This window comes from Mytilinidion resinicola (assembly GCF_010093595.1).
Source record: "Mytilinidion resinicola strain CBS 304.34 unplaced genomic scaffold BDZ99scaffold_25, whole genome shotgun sequence".
Lineage (NCBI taxonomy): Eukaryota > Fungi > Ascomycota > Dothideomycetes > Mytilinidiales > Mytilinidiaceae > Mytilinidion > Mytilinidion resinicola.
In genome coordinates this window covers 494,082-508,143 of record NW_022985461.1, presented here as the reverse complement: position 1 = coordinate 508,143, position 14,062 = coordinate 494,082, and the positions used below count along the sequence as shown (strand labels likewise).

Sequence of the window (14,062 nt, the reverse complement as noted above, 5' to 3'; positions counted from 1 at the left end):
GGAGAGACGGAGAGCGAGCAGCGGGTGGTGGTGGATGTGTGGAGGCCAACGAACTGGCAGTCGGTCCACGGCGGCGAGGAAAAGCTGAGCGCCGGATGACAGAGAGTGTCGGGCCGGCCAATCAGCGGCCGCTGGGTTTCCACACGCACCGAACGGCCAGGACCCCTTTTTCGACCTGATTTCGGCCGCCCACGGTTAGAGCCAACGACGGGCCCATCGCCGCCCTGCTGCTGGCCTGCTTCGCCTCCGTCAGCCCGCGACACGCCCAGCTCCACGGCCCGCGCAGAGCTGCTTTTAGAGCTGCCGGTCCACGCTGCCGGTCCACGCTGCCGGGTGGTGAGTGGCCTCAATCCTCCAACATCAGGGCGAGGGCGCAGAAGCACCGCACCACAGTCACAGCACAGCACCGCGCTCCAGCGTCCTGCGTCTGGTCGGGACGGCAGCAGACGCCCTCTCGTTGCCGCCGCTGGCGACCCACGCTCCCTCGATCGAGCAGCCGGCCACGTCGGAGGCCACGAGCGGCTACTGCTCTCGCGCTGCAGCCCGTGCTGGACGCAGCGTGCAGCAGCGGGTGCCTCATGCTTGAGACAGCCGTTACGAGTCACGATGGCAGGCAGTAAATTTAGCTCCTTTCGGTCCGCGCAGACGATACATATACTGACCCCGATGCAGCATCCGGGCGCGCACTTATTGGCTCTGTCTTGGGGCGACGACCGTCCTGCTCGTGCTCACCACCCCACTGCTGCATCTGCGTCTGCGCTGCATCTGTGGCCTGGTGTGGTGGTGCTACCGACGCCCTTCGCCCGTCGTCTGGGTCGGCTCCCGCGACGACGTCAAGCAGCAGGACGAGATGCACCGAGGATGATGGACCAACTCGGGACGGCGACGGCTAGCCAGGTTTGTTCGCGGACGGCCAGGGTCCGATTGCAGCACTGCCATCAGAGTTCGGTTGGAAATCGAGAAGTCTGAGAGGGAGAGGCAAAAGCAGACTTACCACTCCGTCATACAGCGGCCCTCGTGCCGTCTCTGCCCACGAAGCTGGTGGGCGCCATGCATACCAACACACCGTCCTTTTCTTTTCTGGCTAGCATGCGCCCAAATCAAAGGCCCAGCACGTGAAATCCTTCCCTCTTCTTCCAGATCGGCAGCCCACGGAAAACTCGTCCTCTGTCACGTTGATGGTAGCAGCTGCTGCCACTCGGTCATCCGCCCAGCCCAGACCGAGTCGACATCCTCACCCAAAGTCTCAAACCTCTCTGAGTCGCGCACAACGCTGCCAGGCAACAGAGCACATCTTTGCATGGATTGATTATTTCTGCCTGTGGTCATCCTTCCTCTGACGCGGCCAGCAATCACCACCATCTGCCGCCGAGGGGCACGGCTCACTTGCGTCGTGTTCTTCTCTGACCGTTTTTACCGTTAGCAGACATCGGCAGCCCATCCAACCGGCTGTAGTTCGGAGTGGCAGCCTATCCCACTCTGCCCCAACAAGTGTATATCCACTCCAGCCAGAAGGAGATGGGTGTCCGACTCGCATATGACACCAATAATGGTAACAGTGTTTTTCCATTAGCGTCACACAGTGGCAATGCATTGGTAAATTTCATAATTTCGGCACTCGTGACTGTCATTATGAACCGTCCTGAACGCCATAGAGGTATCAACCGTGGTATTCAGCAAGCTACCTAGGATACAGGCACCCCGTTCCTTTTATGCATGCAGCAAATGAATCATCCCGTTCCAAACTTTTGAAGTCGTAGCCTAGTTCATCTGCTTGATGAGAGCATTGATCTTGTCCTCGCGGTTGCCCAAGTCACCACCCTCGATGAAGTGCTTGAACTTCCGCGGCCGGAAACCACCAGTGGGGTTGCTCAGCTTGAACGGCCACAGGAAGTTGCTGGCCTGCTTGAAGTTGGGGCCGACGGTGAAGATCTCGTGGATCAGATCCTCCACACAGATGATGCCGTATTTGCCAAGCGACTCCTCGATGATAGCGTTGTCCGTCAGCGCGATGCGCTGCTTGTCGATCTTGCCGTAACCGCGCTTGTAGACGAGCTCACGGACGCTCTTGAGGTTGGGGTAACCGTAGGCAATGAAGGGCTCAACGATCTTCAACATCTCGGACGTGGCCTTGGTGAGGCGGACGAAGACACCATTGTTGATCTGGAGAAGACGCAACAGCTGGAGCGTCTTCCTCTTCTTGGGGTCGATCTTGTTGATACTAAGACATCATCAGTAAATTGTTGTAGTTTAAAGAAGGTAAGGATGCGGCATACCCCTTGATGCGGACGACAAAGACGAGCTTGGGCTCGGCTGGGACGTAGTAAGATCCCTCCTGCTTGGCTTCCCTGGATAGGCGGATCTTCTCCCTCTCTACATCACGGTACTCCTTGACGTACGACTCGGCGCGCTTGAAGATGACGGCACGCTTCTCCTTGTTGGCCTGTGGAAGGACATCAGCATAGTTCCAATTCGTAAAGACATGCAAAAGCAATTTGGGAGGTTGACTGATCAGTCCCGAAAGATGGTTAACAAGACGACAGCATTGACCTGGGTCTAGTCGTTATGATTGGTAGGTATCATCACCATAATCTCCCTCCCAATTGCAAGACATGTGAGAGTATGCGCCTACCTTGCGCTTCTTCTGGAGATCCGCAGCCCGGGCCTCACGTTCCTTCTCCTGGGACTTCCTCTTCCTGCACTGTTGTGAGTATGTGACGGCGATGGAGTAGATTGAGGGTCGGCTTACTTCAAGAGGGTCTCCGGGACGAGGATGGAGTCCTTGGTGGGAGCGGTCCTGCAATACACGAGAATGGTCAGAATGGTCTGGTGAACACAAAAAGTGTACAGTCCGAGAAGAGAATTGCAGCCAGTGCGGCATTCTCAACTGGAGGTTGAACTCGATGATATGTATTTGGTCAATGGGAGAGGACAATGCCATCGCAATGCTGCTGACCAGCGCGCGTGCGACAAATGACCTGTCTCAATCGACAAGACCCCAAACAGAAGTTCGAGAAGAGATGCGCGTACCCCAAGGGGGACGGCATATAAATTTGAGGAAGAAGGGTTGCTTCATTCCCAATACCCCGATCTCACATTCTAACAAGATGAGCAGCTAAGCCCATGCTTGAGAGGACTGAGACGCAGGAAGAATCGAGCTGGCGCTGACAAGCAGCGAGCCCAGCGAGAAAGACCGACCATCTGAATTGCATCTCGGATATCAGCACAGGAGAGGCGGAGACACTCACGAGGTCTTCTTGGTGGGAGACATGGCTGCTGTTGTCGGAGTCCGGGCTTGTTGGCATCGACGAAGAAGAAGATTGAGGAAAGTAGATTTTCGTGTGGTGGGCCTTAGTAATCACGGAACAGCTGCCGGGCCGCATTTCTGGGCGCTAATCCCTGCTAACAGCACGTGCTACTCCTCGACGACCCTCCCCTCCATCAATCCTCACCAGCCAACAATCTCAAACTATACAACATGTCCTCGAATCGCCGCGGTGTTGGCCTCAGTGCCTTCACGCGCAACCACATTAGCACCGCGCAATATGCCTCCCACGGCAACGCCCTACGGTCCGCCCAGTCCGACTCCCTCCAAACCCAGCTCTCCGTCTTCCAGCAGCTTCTCCACCAGTTCAGCATCACGCACGCCAAAGACATTCGCTCAAATCCAACCTTCCGCGCCGAGTTTGCTCGTATGTGTAACGCCATCGGTGTTGACCCTCTGGCGTCTTCACATCACAAAGCAGCCGGTGGTGGGGGGAAAGACGGTGGCAGCTTTTGGGCACAGATGCTCGGAGGCAGCGTAAATGATTTCTACTTCGAGCTGGCAGTGCGTGTGGTGGAGGTCTGTCGAGATACTCGGGCAGAGAACGGGGGTATAATAGCTGTAGCGGAAGTACGGCAGCGCGTTCAAAAGGGCAAGGGTATTGGGGGAGGAATGGAGGTTTCAGAGTAAGCAAATGGCCTTTACAGATTATACGACCACCCGGAAAATGAGCTCATAATGTGTCTAGCGATGATGTTCTGCGCGCCGTATCTTCACTCGGTCCCCTCGGATCAGGCTTCACCATCATGAAGCTCGGCCACAACCAAATGATCCGCTCTGTTCCTAAGGAACTCAACACGGATCAGACCACCGTCCTCGAAGCTATACAGGTCCTTGGTTATGTCACCACATCAATGCTGCAACTCAATCTCGGCTGGACTCGCGTTCGCTCTATGGCTGTGATTGATGATCTTATGACAGATTCGCTCGTCTGGGTAGATCGCCAGGCTGAAGAGACGGAATACTGGTCGCCCACTTTCATCCATGAGGCGGCAGGGTCATGAGAGGCGCAGAATACCAACACTTCTGAACTTAGAAAAGGCCGTATTCGCCCATAACTACACCAGTATTTCTTGCCAGAGATTGCTGGAGACAGCTCGCAGCTAAGGTGCTAGTAGAAAGAACGCTGTATCAGCTACTCGCACGTCATCGTGAGGGTTTGGTAGAGGCCGTAGGTATCACAAATGCGCGAATTGCAATCTTCTGGAGAAACGATGAGACTCGGCGAAGGAATGAATGTCAAAGTCAAGGTAGCGCGGGATTCTTTGTGCCGAACCATAGAATAAGGACCTTCCATATCGCTATGGACGCGGAATGCAAGTAAATACGTTGATTTATTTGCTACACAGCTCAAATGCAACGGTAACCAACTTATCTTCTGCTACGACACAATATCGCAACTCTGGAATGTAACGGCGACTAAGTATCAGGCTTCGATCACAAAGTTGTAGAGTCTGTAAGAAATCTTAGATATATCAGGGTGGTCAACATGGCACCCTTATGCTAGTGGCAAGAGATGAGAAAAGGAGTCATCTTCGAAAACACCCTCACTCCCTTCTCAAATGCATTTAAACGACGGCCTCACTGGCTCGAGCGATTCTCGTCTTTAGCATTTTCGAACTGGCGGAAAGTGAAGCCACAATAATTGGAATCTAGAAGTAGGCTTCATAGCGATCCTTAGCACAGACGAAGCTTAACATTACGGTCATCATCTGTCTGATACGCATGTTCCTTACAACAATGTTCTGGTAGACTGGGCAATTTGAAAGAGACGCAGCTGGCAAACCAAATCTCGTCATATTTTCGCTCATCGTCGAGTTCACTCTCATAGTCGTCGCTCGCCATTTATTACGACGCTGGACCCTTGGGTGCCAAATCTACCTAGGACGAAGTAGTGGGCTAGGACAAGTAGTGGGTTTCTTCGACTTTTAATGTCTCAATAGTTGTGCGAAAAGTGTGAAGCTTGCCGTCTAAGAATCACAGACCTACAGGCAGCCAGAAGATGACTACTTGAAAGGCTAGGATATCTTGCAGAATCACCTGAAGTCGGAGATGTTTGATATACCAGAGACCGAAGACACTCTAGAGGGCGAGAATATGGACCTTCTGATCTTGCAGCAGGCGCAGGTAGAGTTCCAGTTTGTTGCCTCGCCTCAGTTTCTCTTTCCTCGGACTACCCAGTCCAGCAAGAGCCATCCTATGCACTCTCAACAGTGGCAGCCAACCATTCAGCCTCCAACTACTTGTCACTCGTTGTTCGCGTTCCCAGCTTTTATCCCTACACCTATCACCACATATCCGCCAGTCCTGAACAACATAGCATGCCTCATCAGAGCAATGCTCATGGGCCGAGACAAAACCACGACGCCGATTTACCTACAACCAAGCCCTCAAATCCCCTTCCTCGACCTCCGAAAGAAGCGAGATGCCGCGACTGTCGCATCTGGGAGCCGTCGAACCTGGAGGATAGATTTCCAGCTATTCCTTGTGGGCACCATCCTCGCTCTGACCCGAACGGTGAGCTTTACACTTCGATGAGTTCATTGCTCTCGCTCTTCTGACGAATAATTGCAGAGAACCGTTTCAGTATTCTAGCACAGCTAGATTCGCGAGGTGACAAGTCTAGCTGGGCTTTCGACTTCACCCCGCCCTCGAAACGCTTCGCTGTGCGACGCCGGGGTAAAAGAGGTGGAAGACATAGCAAGATGAAGGCCAAGCAGCCACTGCGATCTGACGTCTTTGATGAGCTATTCGCAGACTTGAGATCCACGGATACGCCTAGTACCGTAGGCAGGGTCTCGCGTGAGAGTCCTCCCAACTCTCAAGACTGCAAGCTAGAGGCACCGCAAGCCTCACTGAGCAGAGTCGAATCTGCAGGACCACCTCCGCCTGCTTCCTCTATCACGAAACCTCCACCTGCCCGGGCCATCTTCAGCCGTCAAAGCTCACACTCAAGACAGTCTACAGTCCCTACTCCGACATTCGGCCGTCGAACACCACCCATCCACCCACCACTCCTGAAAACATCCTTTAATCAGTCCATTCTTAATTTGCCGGCTACCTTCCGTCCCGGAGCTCCCTCGCCGAGCTCATCACCGATCCTCAGAAAGACTTTCAGCCGCCGCTCTTCGCTCTCTACAACCTCATCTACCTCAGCCACAGGCGGAACCATAACCGTTCCCTTTCATCGGCCGCGACCACATCTCCTTCAAGACTCCGTTTTTGCCACACAGACCGAGACTCAAGAACACAGTACCGACTGTGTCAATACTACCTCACGCCGCAATTCGCGCTTTTTCCCACACCACGCTGCCGCGGCCGCTGCTATCCGGGCCCTCTTGCGGCCGCCATCTGCTCCGGTCTCCCCTCTGAGATCCAGAAGCCAGAGCCCCGGTGTTACAACACCCTACCCTTCCTCTACTACCCCGCCCTTGGCTCTTGAGCCAATACCTGCACCGCCGTGGGTCCCTTCCTCCCTCTGCCGATCCAACGCCTTACCTGTCTCCACACCGTCTGCGTCTAGCACCGTTCCTGCTCCCAGTGACTATATCTGCGTCTCCGACAATCCCGCGGCCAGCGCTAGTCCCGTCATCACGCCCTCTGCATCTACTCCCTCCACCCCGCCGTTTTCGAACTGGAGGACATGGCAAAACTGCCACTACGAGTCCGTTTCTACGTCTTCTTATCCGCCTGAGACACCATACGCGCCCATAAACCCCGAGGTGTCTGTTGAAGGGGTTTATACGGAAGCGGACGCGGGCGAGACGCCTGAGATTCTGTGCAGACCCAACTCCAGCGACCCATCGCCAGTGGCCCGTCGAAGCCCCACCCCACTCTCGGTGAAAGATGAAGTGAGGGCGTCGCTGACGAAGTTCTTGGAGATGGGACACGCGGAGCCGTGCTGGTGTCGGAGCACTCAAGCTTCAGTCACGGCAACGCAGGTACTTCCTACGCCGAGTCGGCTGTTCGCGGCGAAGCATTCGGTGGTCGCATCTTCTGCCTCGTCTTCCACCAACCCGGTAGACGCGTCCCTGCCATCCGACACGCCCCTCCCAGCCTATTCAGACCTCTCCACCTCCACAGAGTTCGAGCACGTCCTCCCCTCGCCCACTGCTTCGGACTTTGACAATGACGACGAGGGCTGGACTGTTCTGCAAGGCGAGGCGAGAGTTGGGAGGCCGGTCATGTGGCATGCCAGTATTCCGTTAACTAGGACACGCCCCCGGGGTCCGAAATGGCGGTGTCGGATACCTGTTACCGCGCCTTCTATCCCGCTTTCGAAAGAAAAGGAAAAGGAACAGGAACAGGAATGCGAGGAAGAAGGGGAGATAGAAGACTGGTGGGATTTGGAGTCTGATCTTAATGTTGAGAGCGAAGAAAGAAATTGCGTTGATGGGGCTGGCGAGGAAGGGATTTGTGAGAGGTGTGAGCAAAGAGTGAAGAAGAAGGCCTGGTGCGGGTGCGAGTGGGACTGGGACTGGCCGAGTTTGAAGGAGGCGAGGGAGATGGGGTGGGGAAAAGGAAAGGGGAAGGGGAAGGGAAAGGGGAAGGGGAAGGAGAAGGGGAAGGGGAAGGGGAAGGGGAAGGAGAAGGCTGTGTGAGTGATGAAAGGGAGAGAGTAGGAATGTACGAGTGGGGAAGACGGGTGGAGTTGAGTTGGATGGACGTTTCAATGGGTTGCGGTTAGTTCTGTGTTGCTACCTGAGTACCTAGAATAAATGATACGATATCTTTGAGCGTCACCTATGTAAGTACAGCAGTGACCAGACTCAGCTGCGTCAAGCGTTATATTCGTTCCTGACTTCTCAAGTAGATATTCTAGAGGGTCACGTGAAGTGCGAAGCAACCGCAAAACCGCGTCGACGCTGACCTCAATCCAGTGCACGCGACTTCAGCTCATCTCCCGCATTTCCGGTCTCAAAGATGTGTGAATAAACAACCTTTTCGCCTCATTAAAAGAACAAGTACTCAATTGCGACCTTCTCTAGCAGCCGGCCGCCATCTTGTTCGATTCTTCAATCCCGGTAAGCATATACTGAACGCTGAAACATGACAAGTACTGTACTTCCATCAATTGCACCGCTGAAGCTATTTAAAATCTCAACTATGGAAACTCCCCTTAGTCCATGGACGACTCCTTTCAATTCATCAGGCTAGGAACAATCGAGTCTAGCTTTTGATAGCGCGAGGCCTGCGTTATCGCTGCCAGCGAGTACACACGGGGCTGTAGATGAGACTATACTGCTGCCCGGTCTTGAGAAGAAACGCAAGAGATCAGCGTCTTGCGAGAGTATTGAACTATCCAGTCATGTCAATGTGAAGCATGGGGGATCTGGGAGATCATCGTCGAGCCTGAACTTGGAAGGTTGAGCTGGAAGACGGTCAAGATGGTATGGGCGTCAACCTAAACAACCAAACTGAGGCCGCCGCTGTTCAAAAGCAACTGGAAATGGAGATCGGTACACCTCCGGATGACAAAATCATGGTCCCGGAGGATGAGAGCGACGATAAATCTGCCGAGACGAGCGATGATGAATCGACCGAGAGCGGAGAAGAGTCCACGACGAGCTACGAACGGGAACCGGATAGAAGCGTTATAATAGACCCAGCGGGCGATCGAACGCTAATCATTCGTGGACATGCGGATGTACATATTCTCATCTTCTCGCCCTGTGTCCGCCGACTAAGTAACTTTTGGAAGTCTCTCTTAGATTCAGATGTTACAGAGCCTGTAATGAAGGAATTCGATTCAGAAAGCGTCCTAATCTTGCTAAATATTGCCCATGGAAACATGCGCGACGCCCGGATTGTATAAGAGACCCCAGCGCGCTCCTTCGGATTGCCTTCGTCTGCGTCAATTACGGCGGAAGTGAGCTGATAAGGCCATTCCTACGCAACTGGACCTGGCCTATTATATCATCCACGATGAAACCTGATAATGAGGAATGGCTTTTCGTCTCTTGGGTTTTCGGATACAAAGACACTTTCCATGCGGCGCCTCGGCGTATTGCTCTCACCCGTCGATTCAGACAAAGACATATACGCAATTGATGGACATCCTCTTGCTGAGAACTCAGCTTTCGAAGATGCTGAAAAAGACGTGTACCGCATTATCCTAGGTATGAGAGCTTTCATACTTACTATTGCCAGGGCCATAAGACTTGTGCAGCTTAGAATCCCATACCTCTGTTGTACTTGTCAAGTTATCAACAAGCCAATGTGCTCTTGCTAATCATATCCCAGATAACGTCAGTCGTGTTCGTTTTGGGATCATCAACGAAATGCTCGATGTCTGTTACAAATACGTTGAGATTCTCTCTACACGAGGCGGGACCCGCTGCAAGCTCACTTCTAGGTCCACAGTCTGTGAATCCTTAGCTCTCGGATGCTCAATCAAGGGCTTAACGGCATTGGATCTATGGCCTCAGCGTCCAAATCTCAAAAATTTGATGACTAGCGTCCGCCATCTGACTCTAAAGCTCTGTAAGGTGCTGCTTATTGGCAATGGCAGCCACACAGAAAAGTGCGACCATAACACCGACTTCCACGAAGCACTGGCGCTATGTTTGAGCTCTGACAATGCCATCCGTGAGGAGAAAGGCTTATTGGTTCCAATAACTGGCTATAACACCCTTGAAGATAAGCACAAGGAGCACTTCGGAAATTTCAAGCTGAGAGTCTCCGAGGCTGATCCTCTAATCTGGAAGAGCAGAGTCCTCACGAAAATGGGCTTTGTGGAGAAGGACGATGTTGGACTGGTTTGCAAGGTGCAAGATGACGGTACGACTGCCATCATCTTTCCTAAGGAGAACTCTGTCTATGATAGCGACGATAACGAGAGCAATTGGAGTGATGACAATTCAGTTATCGACTTGAAGCTGATACCGCAGCCGGACGAGGAATGCCTAGCACCAGGCTACCAGAGCGGTTGGGAATCCGATGCGCCTATGAACGACGAAGGGGACTATGCTATTCTTCTGAATGACTGAGATGGATTATGTCGCTAAGAGCCTGCGCACCCTCGTTTGGCCCTGCTTGGGGTGCCCCCATGAGCTTTCCGAACTCGAGTTTTGATGTAACCTCTGACGCTCTAATTGAGTAACCTCTTGAATGGCCGGCGACCTGGCGGATGGGGTCCTCCTTACAAAGGTATACGGTTATCAAAATTGTCATGAAAGCAGCTCGATATCCACTCCCGCTCGATATCCACTCCCCTATTGGTAGCTAATCTGAATCATGTAACTTTTGTAATCATAATTGTAAAACTTATATTCACCACCCCGTCTACCCAACCCTTCAAACAACATGCCCAACTTACCTTAAACCTCCAGACCCTCCTCGAGAAGGTATAAAAGCCTTCAACGGTCCATCCTTCAACCTCCAGAGATCGATTTGTGCACCTGGACATGTTCAAACATCCAGAAGCCCAGATGGATGTTTGAACACAGGTACTATTGGTGGTCCTACGCAAGTGTGGGGGAGCGGAGGTGTTTAGGGTTTTAATCCTTCGCACCATTCCGTCTTTACTTATGCCAACCAGGTCATAGTTAGTATGTGTTAGAACAAAGAATAAGACTTCTAAGAGGTATGAGTAGAAGAGGTATTATTATCACGTGGATTAAGGTGCTGAAACATAACTAGAATGTATGCACGTGTAGAACTAGAAAGAAGTGTTAAGCATGGCGTGATATGATAGCTAGCCGTTAAACATTGCGAAATTAGAGTCGCCCTTCATGTTAAGAGTAATATTTGTACACATCATATTGAATGTTTATGGGTATATCGTTAAGCTCGTCCATTTCTCGCAAATGCGCCCAGACATGCAGAATTACGCCCTCAACAATCACCAGGCATGGGGCCGTTTCTAGTATTTCTCAAGTATCTTGATCATCAATGCCTTCCAATCTTGTTTGGATGACCTCGGGATCCGTATGACCCTCAGCGTCAGTGAAGCGTCGCAGGACCTCTTCTCTCATCAATCTTCGCGGTGCTCTTCGTGCAGTAAACAGCTCGAATTGCGCAAAGCCTTGCTCAGGAAGAAGGTCCAGGCCATCCATGCAAACCCAACCTCTATGTGATTCCGCGCGGAATTGCTGAAGAAGGGGTGTATGAAGCGTTTTGTAGGCTATTTCAACAAGGACGCCCCCAGTCGGGCTCTTGATCCACTGAGGGGGAAGGGTGAAGTTCGGTGCTGGGCTATCTCCGAGACGATGCGTGGGTATGCATGAGACAACGATAGTTGGGTAACGGAGGTCGTCAGGCCAGGACTCTTCTCGAGATTTGATTATGCGGAAGAGTGGCCTTGTCTCTGGTGACTTGGAGGATGGCAACAATTTAGCATCTGAGCTAGACACAAGCCGATTAAAATGAGCTACTAAGTTTTCTGCATTGGCTATGGTCCGGTTGAAGATGACGATATTCTTGACTCCGAGGTGCAGCATAGCATAGGCGGCGGCTCTGCCCATTCCGCCAGCACCAATGATTAAGGCGGTCGTCCTTGGTCTTACCGCATTTGCGGGAGAAAGGCCTCTTCGAATACAGGATCGGATGCCTATCCAGTCGGTGTTGTCACCGTATAATGCTTTGACGGGGCCTGCTCGACAGCGCTCGTTGAAAAGGCTCAGATCATCCGGAATACTGCCGTCTGGGTTGAGGTTCCGCACTGGTATGAGGGTATTGACCGCGCCTATTGCCCTTGCATGTCGGCTTAGGGAATGGGTCAATGAGATAACCTCAAGCTTGAATGGTAAACTGACAGAAGCGCCCCCAAAGTTGGGATCGTTTACCAGTGACTTCAAGCTATTCAGGGACGGAGTCTGGTGTGTTTGGTAGTGATGCGGTAGTCCGCATTTTTGAAAGGCTGCGTTGTGCATGGCAGGTGATAAACTGTAGCCAGCGCTTGCACCAATGATGTATATTTGCATTGGATCAAAGACAAAAGACGCGTAAAGCGCCCGAGTAGAGTCCTGTGCCGTAATGTGAGGCCCGCAGAGAGTCGGAGATGATAGATGGTCTTTGGTTGAATGTTGCAAAGCTTCATGCGTAACATTAGTGAATACTTCGTTGAAGCAGATCGATACACGACCAAGATGGCCAGTATTGTAGGCTATCAGAGGAATGGATGGCTCAGCAAGTGCTCCGCACTTCTCTTTCAAGATCCGAATCGAGAAGTTGTCGTCTAATGACCGCGCTGGGCGCGTAAACCGCACAAGGTCACAACCAAGTCTTCTCGCTCTTTCGTAGTTGTCCGTCCAAAAAGGGTCCGACCAGTCCGGTGCTTCGTAATTGGATGTGTTTAGGTGACCGATCATCTTCGTTGAGCCCTTGATGCTCAATATCTGGACGATTACTTCGTCATCCAGTGAAAGGTTGATCGTGCAAAACTCGGGGGCGAGCCGCAATCCATGCCGCAAGTGTTCCAGATATGTCGACCGATGGCTCGAAGAAATTTCTGAGTCTGCGTGGACGTGGAAGATGATGGGAACAATCACTGTTCTCCTTACAGTTGAAATGGTGCGGCTTATCTGGTCCGCTCTTGCAGGTGTAAGCTCCTGTGCGGACGAAGAAGCCATCATCGACGGAGATGTCTTTTGGAGATCATCGATCACAATTTCAACCGCATCAGACCCAATCTCCAGATCCTCAATGTCCAAGTCTTCGGCTGTAAGTTTAGAGAAAGGCACTGCAATGGCGCAAGTAAATCGTCTGAGCTCTGTGGGCACTAGAGACAGCGGGTAAGCCGGTTCCAGTGAGGGCACTTTGCCTCTCGCTATGATCAACGCGACGAATTTCAAAAAATGTCGTTCCGCGCGTTTTAGAGCCAGAAAAGGAGGTGTCGCTTCATGAACGGACGTCCGGTCTCCGGACGATTTTCCTGAATGCTCTTCTTGCTGGGAGTGATTCGATTGGGTTTCGGAGAAATTGTAAAATTCGTAATTGGAACAGCCTCGAAATATGGGCCCGCTAATGGCAAGTAGACCGGTGAGCTTACTTTCTTCCCGAATCTTGAGATAAGCGTGTATGCTCTTGGAATCTCGAACTACGTGGATTATCGGATGTGTGGCGGCGTAATCTCGTAAGAGGCTTTGTCCGCTGCGTTCCATCGAGCCTGCATTGCAGACGATGATACAGTCCCGATTATAGGTATTGAGCACGGATCTGAGCACCTCTTCCTGACGGCGGTTGTGCTCAAAGGCTCCATGTAGTTTCCGGTGGGCTGCACTAGAATGTCCAGTCGTCTCCTGAAAGAACTTATCCACATCAACTACACGCCTCTGAAATGCTGCAGATGCTATGACTGCTAGTGTGGATTTCCCAGTGCCACGAACTCCAACGAGTACCAAAGAAGCGTTTGGTTCGAATGTTCTCGACAGGTCGATGGCCGCTAGGGGTGGTGTAGGAGTGGAGGGGGCACTTGAAGATCGAGAATCTGGAATTGTTAGCGGTTTGGCTCCATGAATTTTAGAGAACACAGCATACAAGATTCATCTGTTCTAGACACCAAAGTATTAGGAGTCCGGCGGAAGAGAGAATATGGGGTCTCTTGAGAAGGCTGCATCTCCTCCATCACCGCAAAGGGTCTCTTCGTTCCAACCACGGCGGTCGCCATCGCGAAATAGTCCCCAAATAAGGAGAGTCTTGGTACTCTCTATCCAGGCAAGTACAACGATACCGCGGCTGTGGTACACTCTCTGCGTAAAACGGGGTGATATTTAGGGGTTTAGGGTCCAAGGAGCA

At 52.2% G+C, this 14,062-nt stretch overlaps 5 protein-coding genes across 5 annotated transcripts; 3 read left to right on the top strand and 2 right to left on the bottom strand.

Annotated features, from left to right (window-relative positions):
* Window positions 1-1,761: 1,761 nt before the first annotated feature.
* BDZ99DRAFT_481832 (60S ribosomal protein L7) lies at window positions 1,762-3,271 on the bottom strand (the record flags this gene model as incomplete). Its single annotated transcript, XM_033722443.1, has 5 exons — window positions 1,762-2,221; window positions 2,277-2,443; window positions 2,633-2,696; window positions 2,750-2,797; window positions 3,249-3,271. The coding sequence occupies 5 exons, from the start codon at window positions 3,269-3,271 to the stop codon at window positions 1,762-1,764; spliced, it is 762 nt and encodes a 253-aa protein (XP_033570819.1).
* A 207-nt stretch (window positions 3,272-3,478) lies between these two features.
* BDZ99DRAFT_399287 (putative ELL complex subunit Eap30) lies at window positions 3,479-4,329 on the top strand (the record flags this gene model as incomplete). The annotated part of the gene is made up of 2 exons (XM_033716127.1): window positions 3,479-3,951; window positions 4,014-4,329. The coding sequence occupies 2 exons, from the start codon at window positions 3,479-3,481 to the stop codon at window positions 4,327-4,329; spliced, it is 789 nt and encodes a 262-aa protein (XP_033570818.1).
* A 1,048-nt stretch (window positions 4,330-5,377) lies between these two features.
* BDZ99DRAFT_503057 (uncharacterized protein) lies at window positions 5,378-7,926 on the top strand (the record flags this gene model as incomplete). The annotated part of the gene is made up of 2 exons (XM_033723939.1): window positions 5,378-5,842; window positions 5,926-7,926. The coding sequence occupies 2 exons, from the start codon at window positions 5,378-5,380 to the stop codon at window positions 7,924-7,926; spliced, it is 2,466 nt and encodes an 821-aa protein (XP_033570817.1).
* Window positions 7,927-9,263: 1,337 nt separating this feature from the next.
* Window positions 9,264-10,314, top strand: BDZ99DRAFT_526321 (uncharacterized protein; the record flags this gene model as incomplete). The annotated part of the gene is made up of 2 exons (XM_033726127.1): window positions 9,264-9,444; window positions 9,569-10,314. The coding sequence occupies 2 exons, from the start codon at window positions 9,264-9,266 to the stop codon at window positions 10,312-10,314; spliced, it is 927 nt and encodes a 308-aa protein (XP_033570816.1).
* A 632-nt stretch (window positions 10,315-10,946) lies between these two features.
* On the bottom strand, window positions 10,947-13,934 carry BDZ99DRAFT_546434 (uncharacterized protein; the record flags this gene model as incomplete). The annotated part of the gene is made up of 2 exons (XM_033726871.1): window positions 10,947-13,709; window positions 13,805-13,934. The coding sequence occupies 2 exons, from the start codon at window positions 13,932-13,934 to the stop codon at window positions 11,200-11,202; spliced, it is 2,640 nt and encodes an 879-aa protein (XP_033570815.1). The 3' UTR covers window positions 10,947-11,199.
* Between the last annotated feature and the right edge of the window lie 128 nt (window positions 13,935-14,062).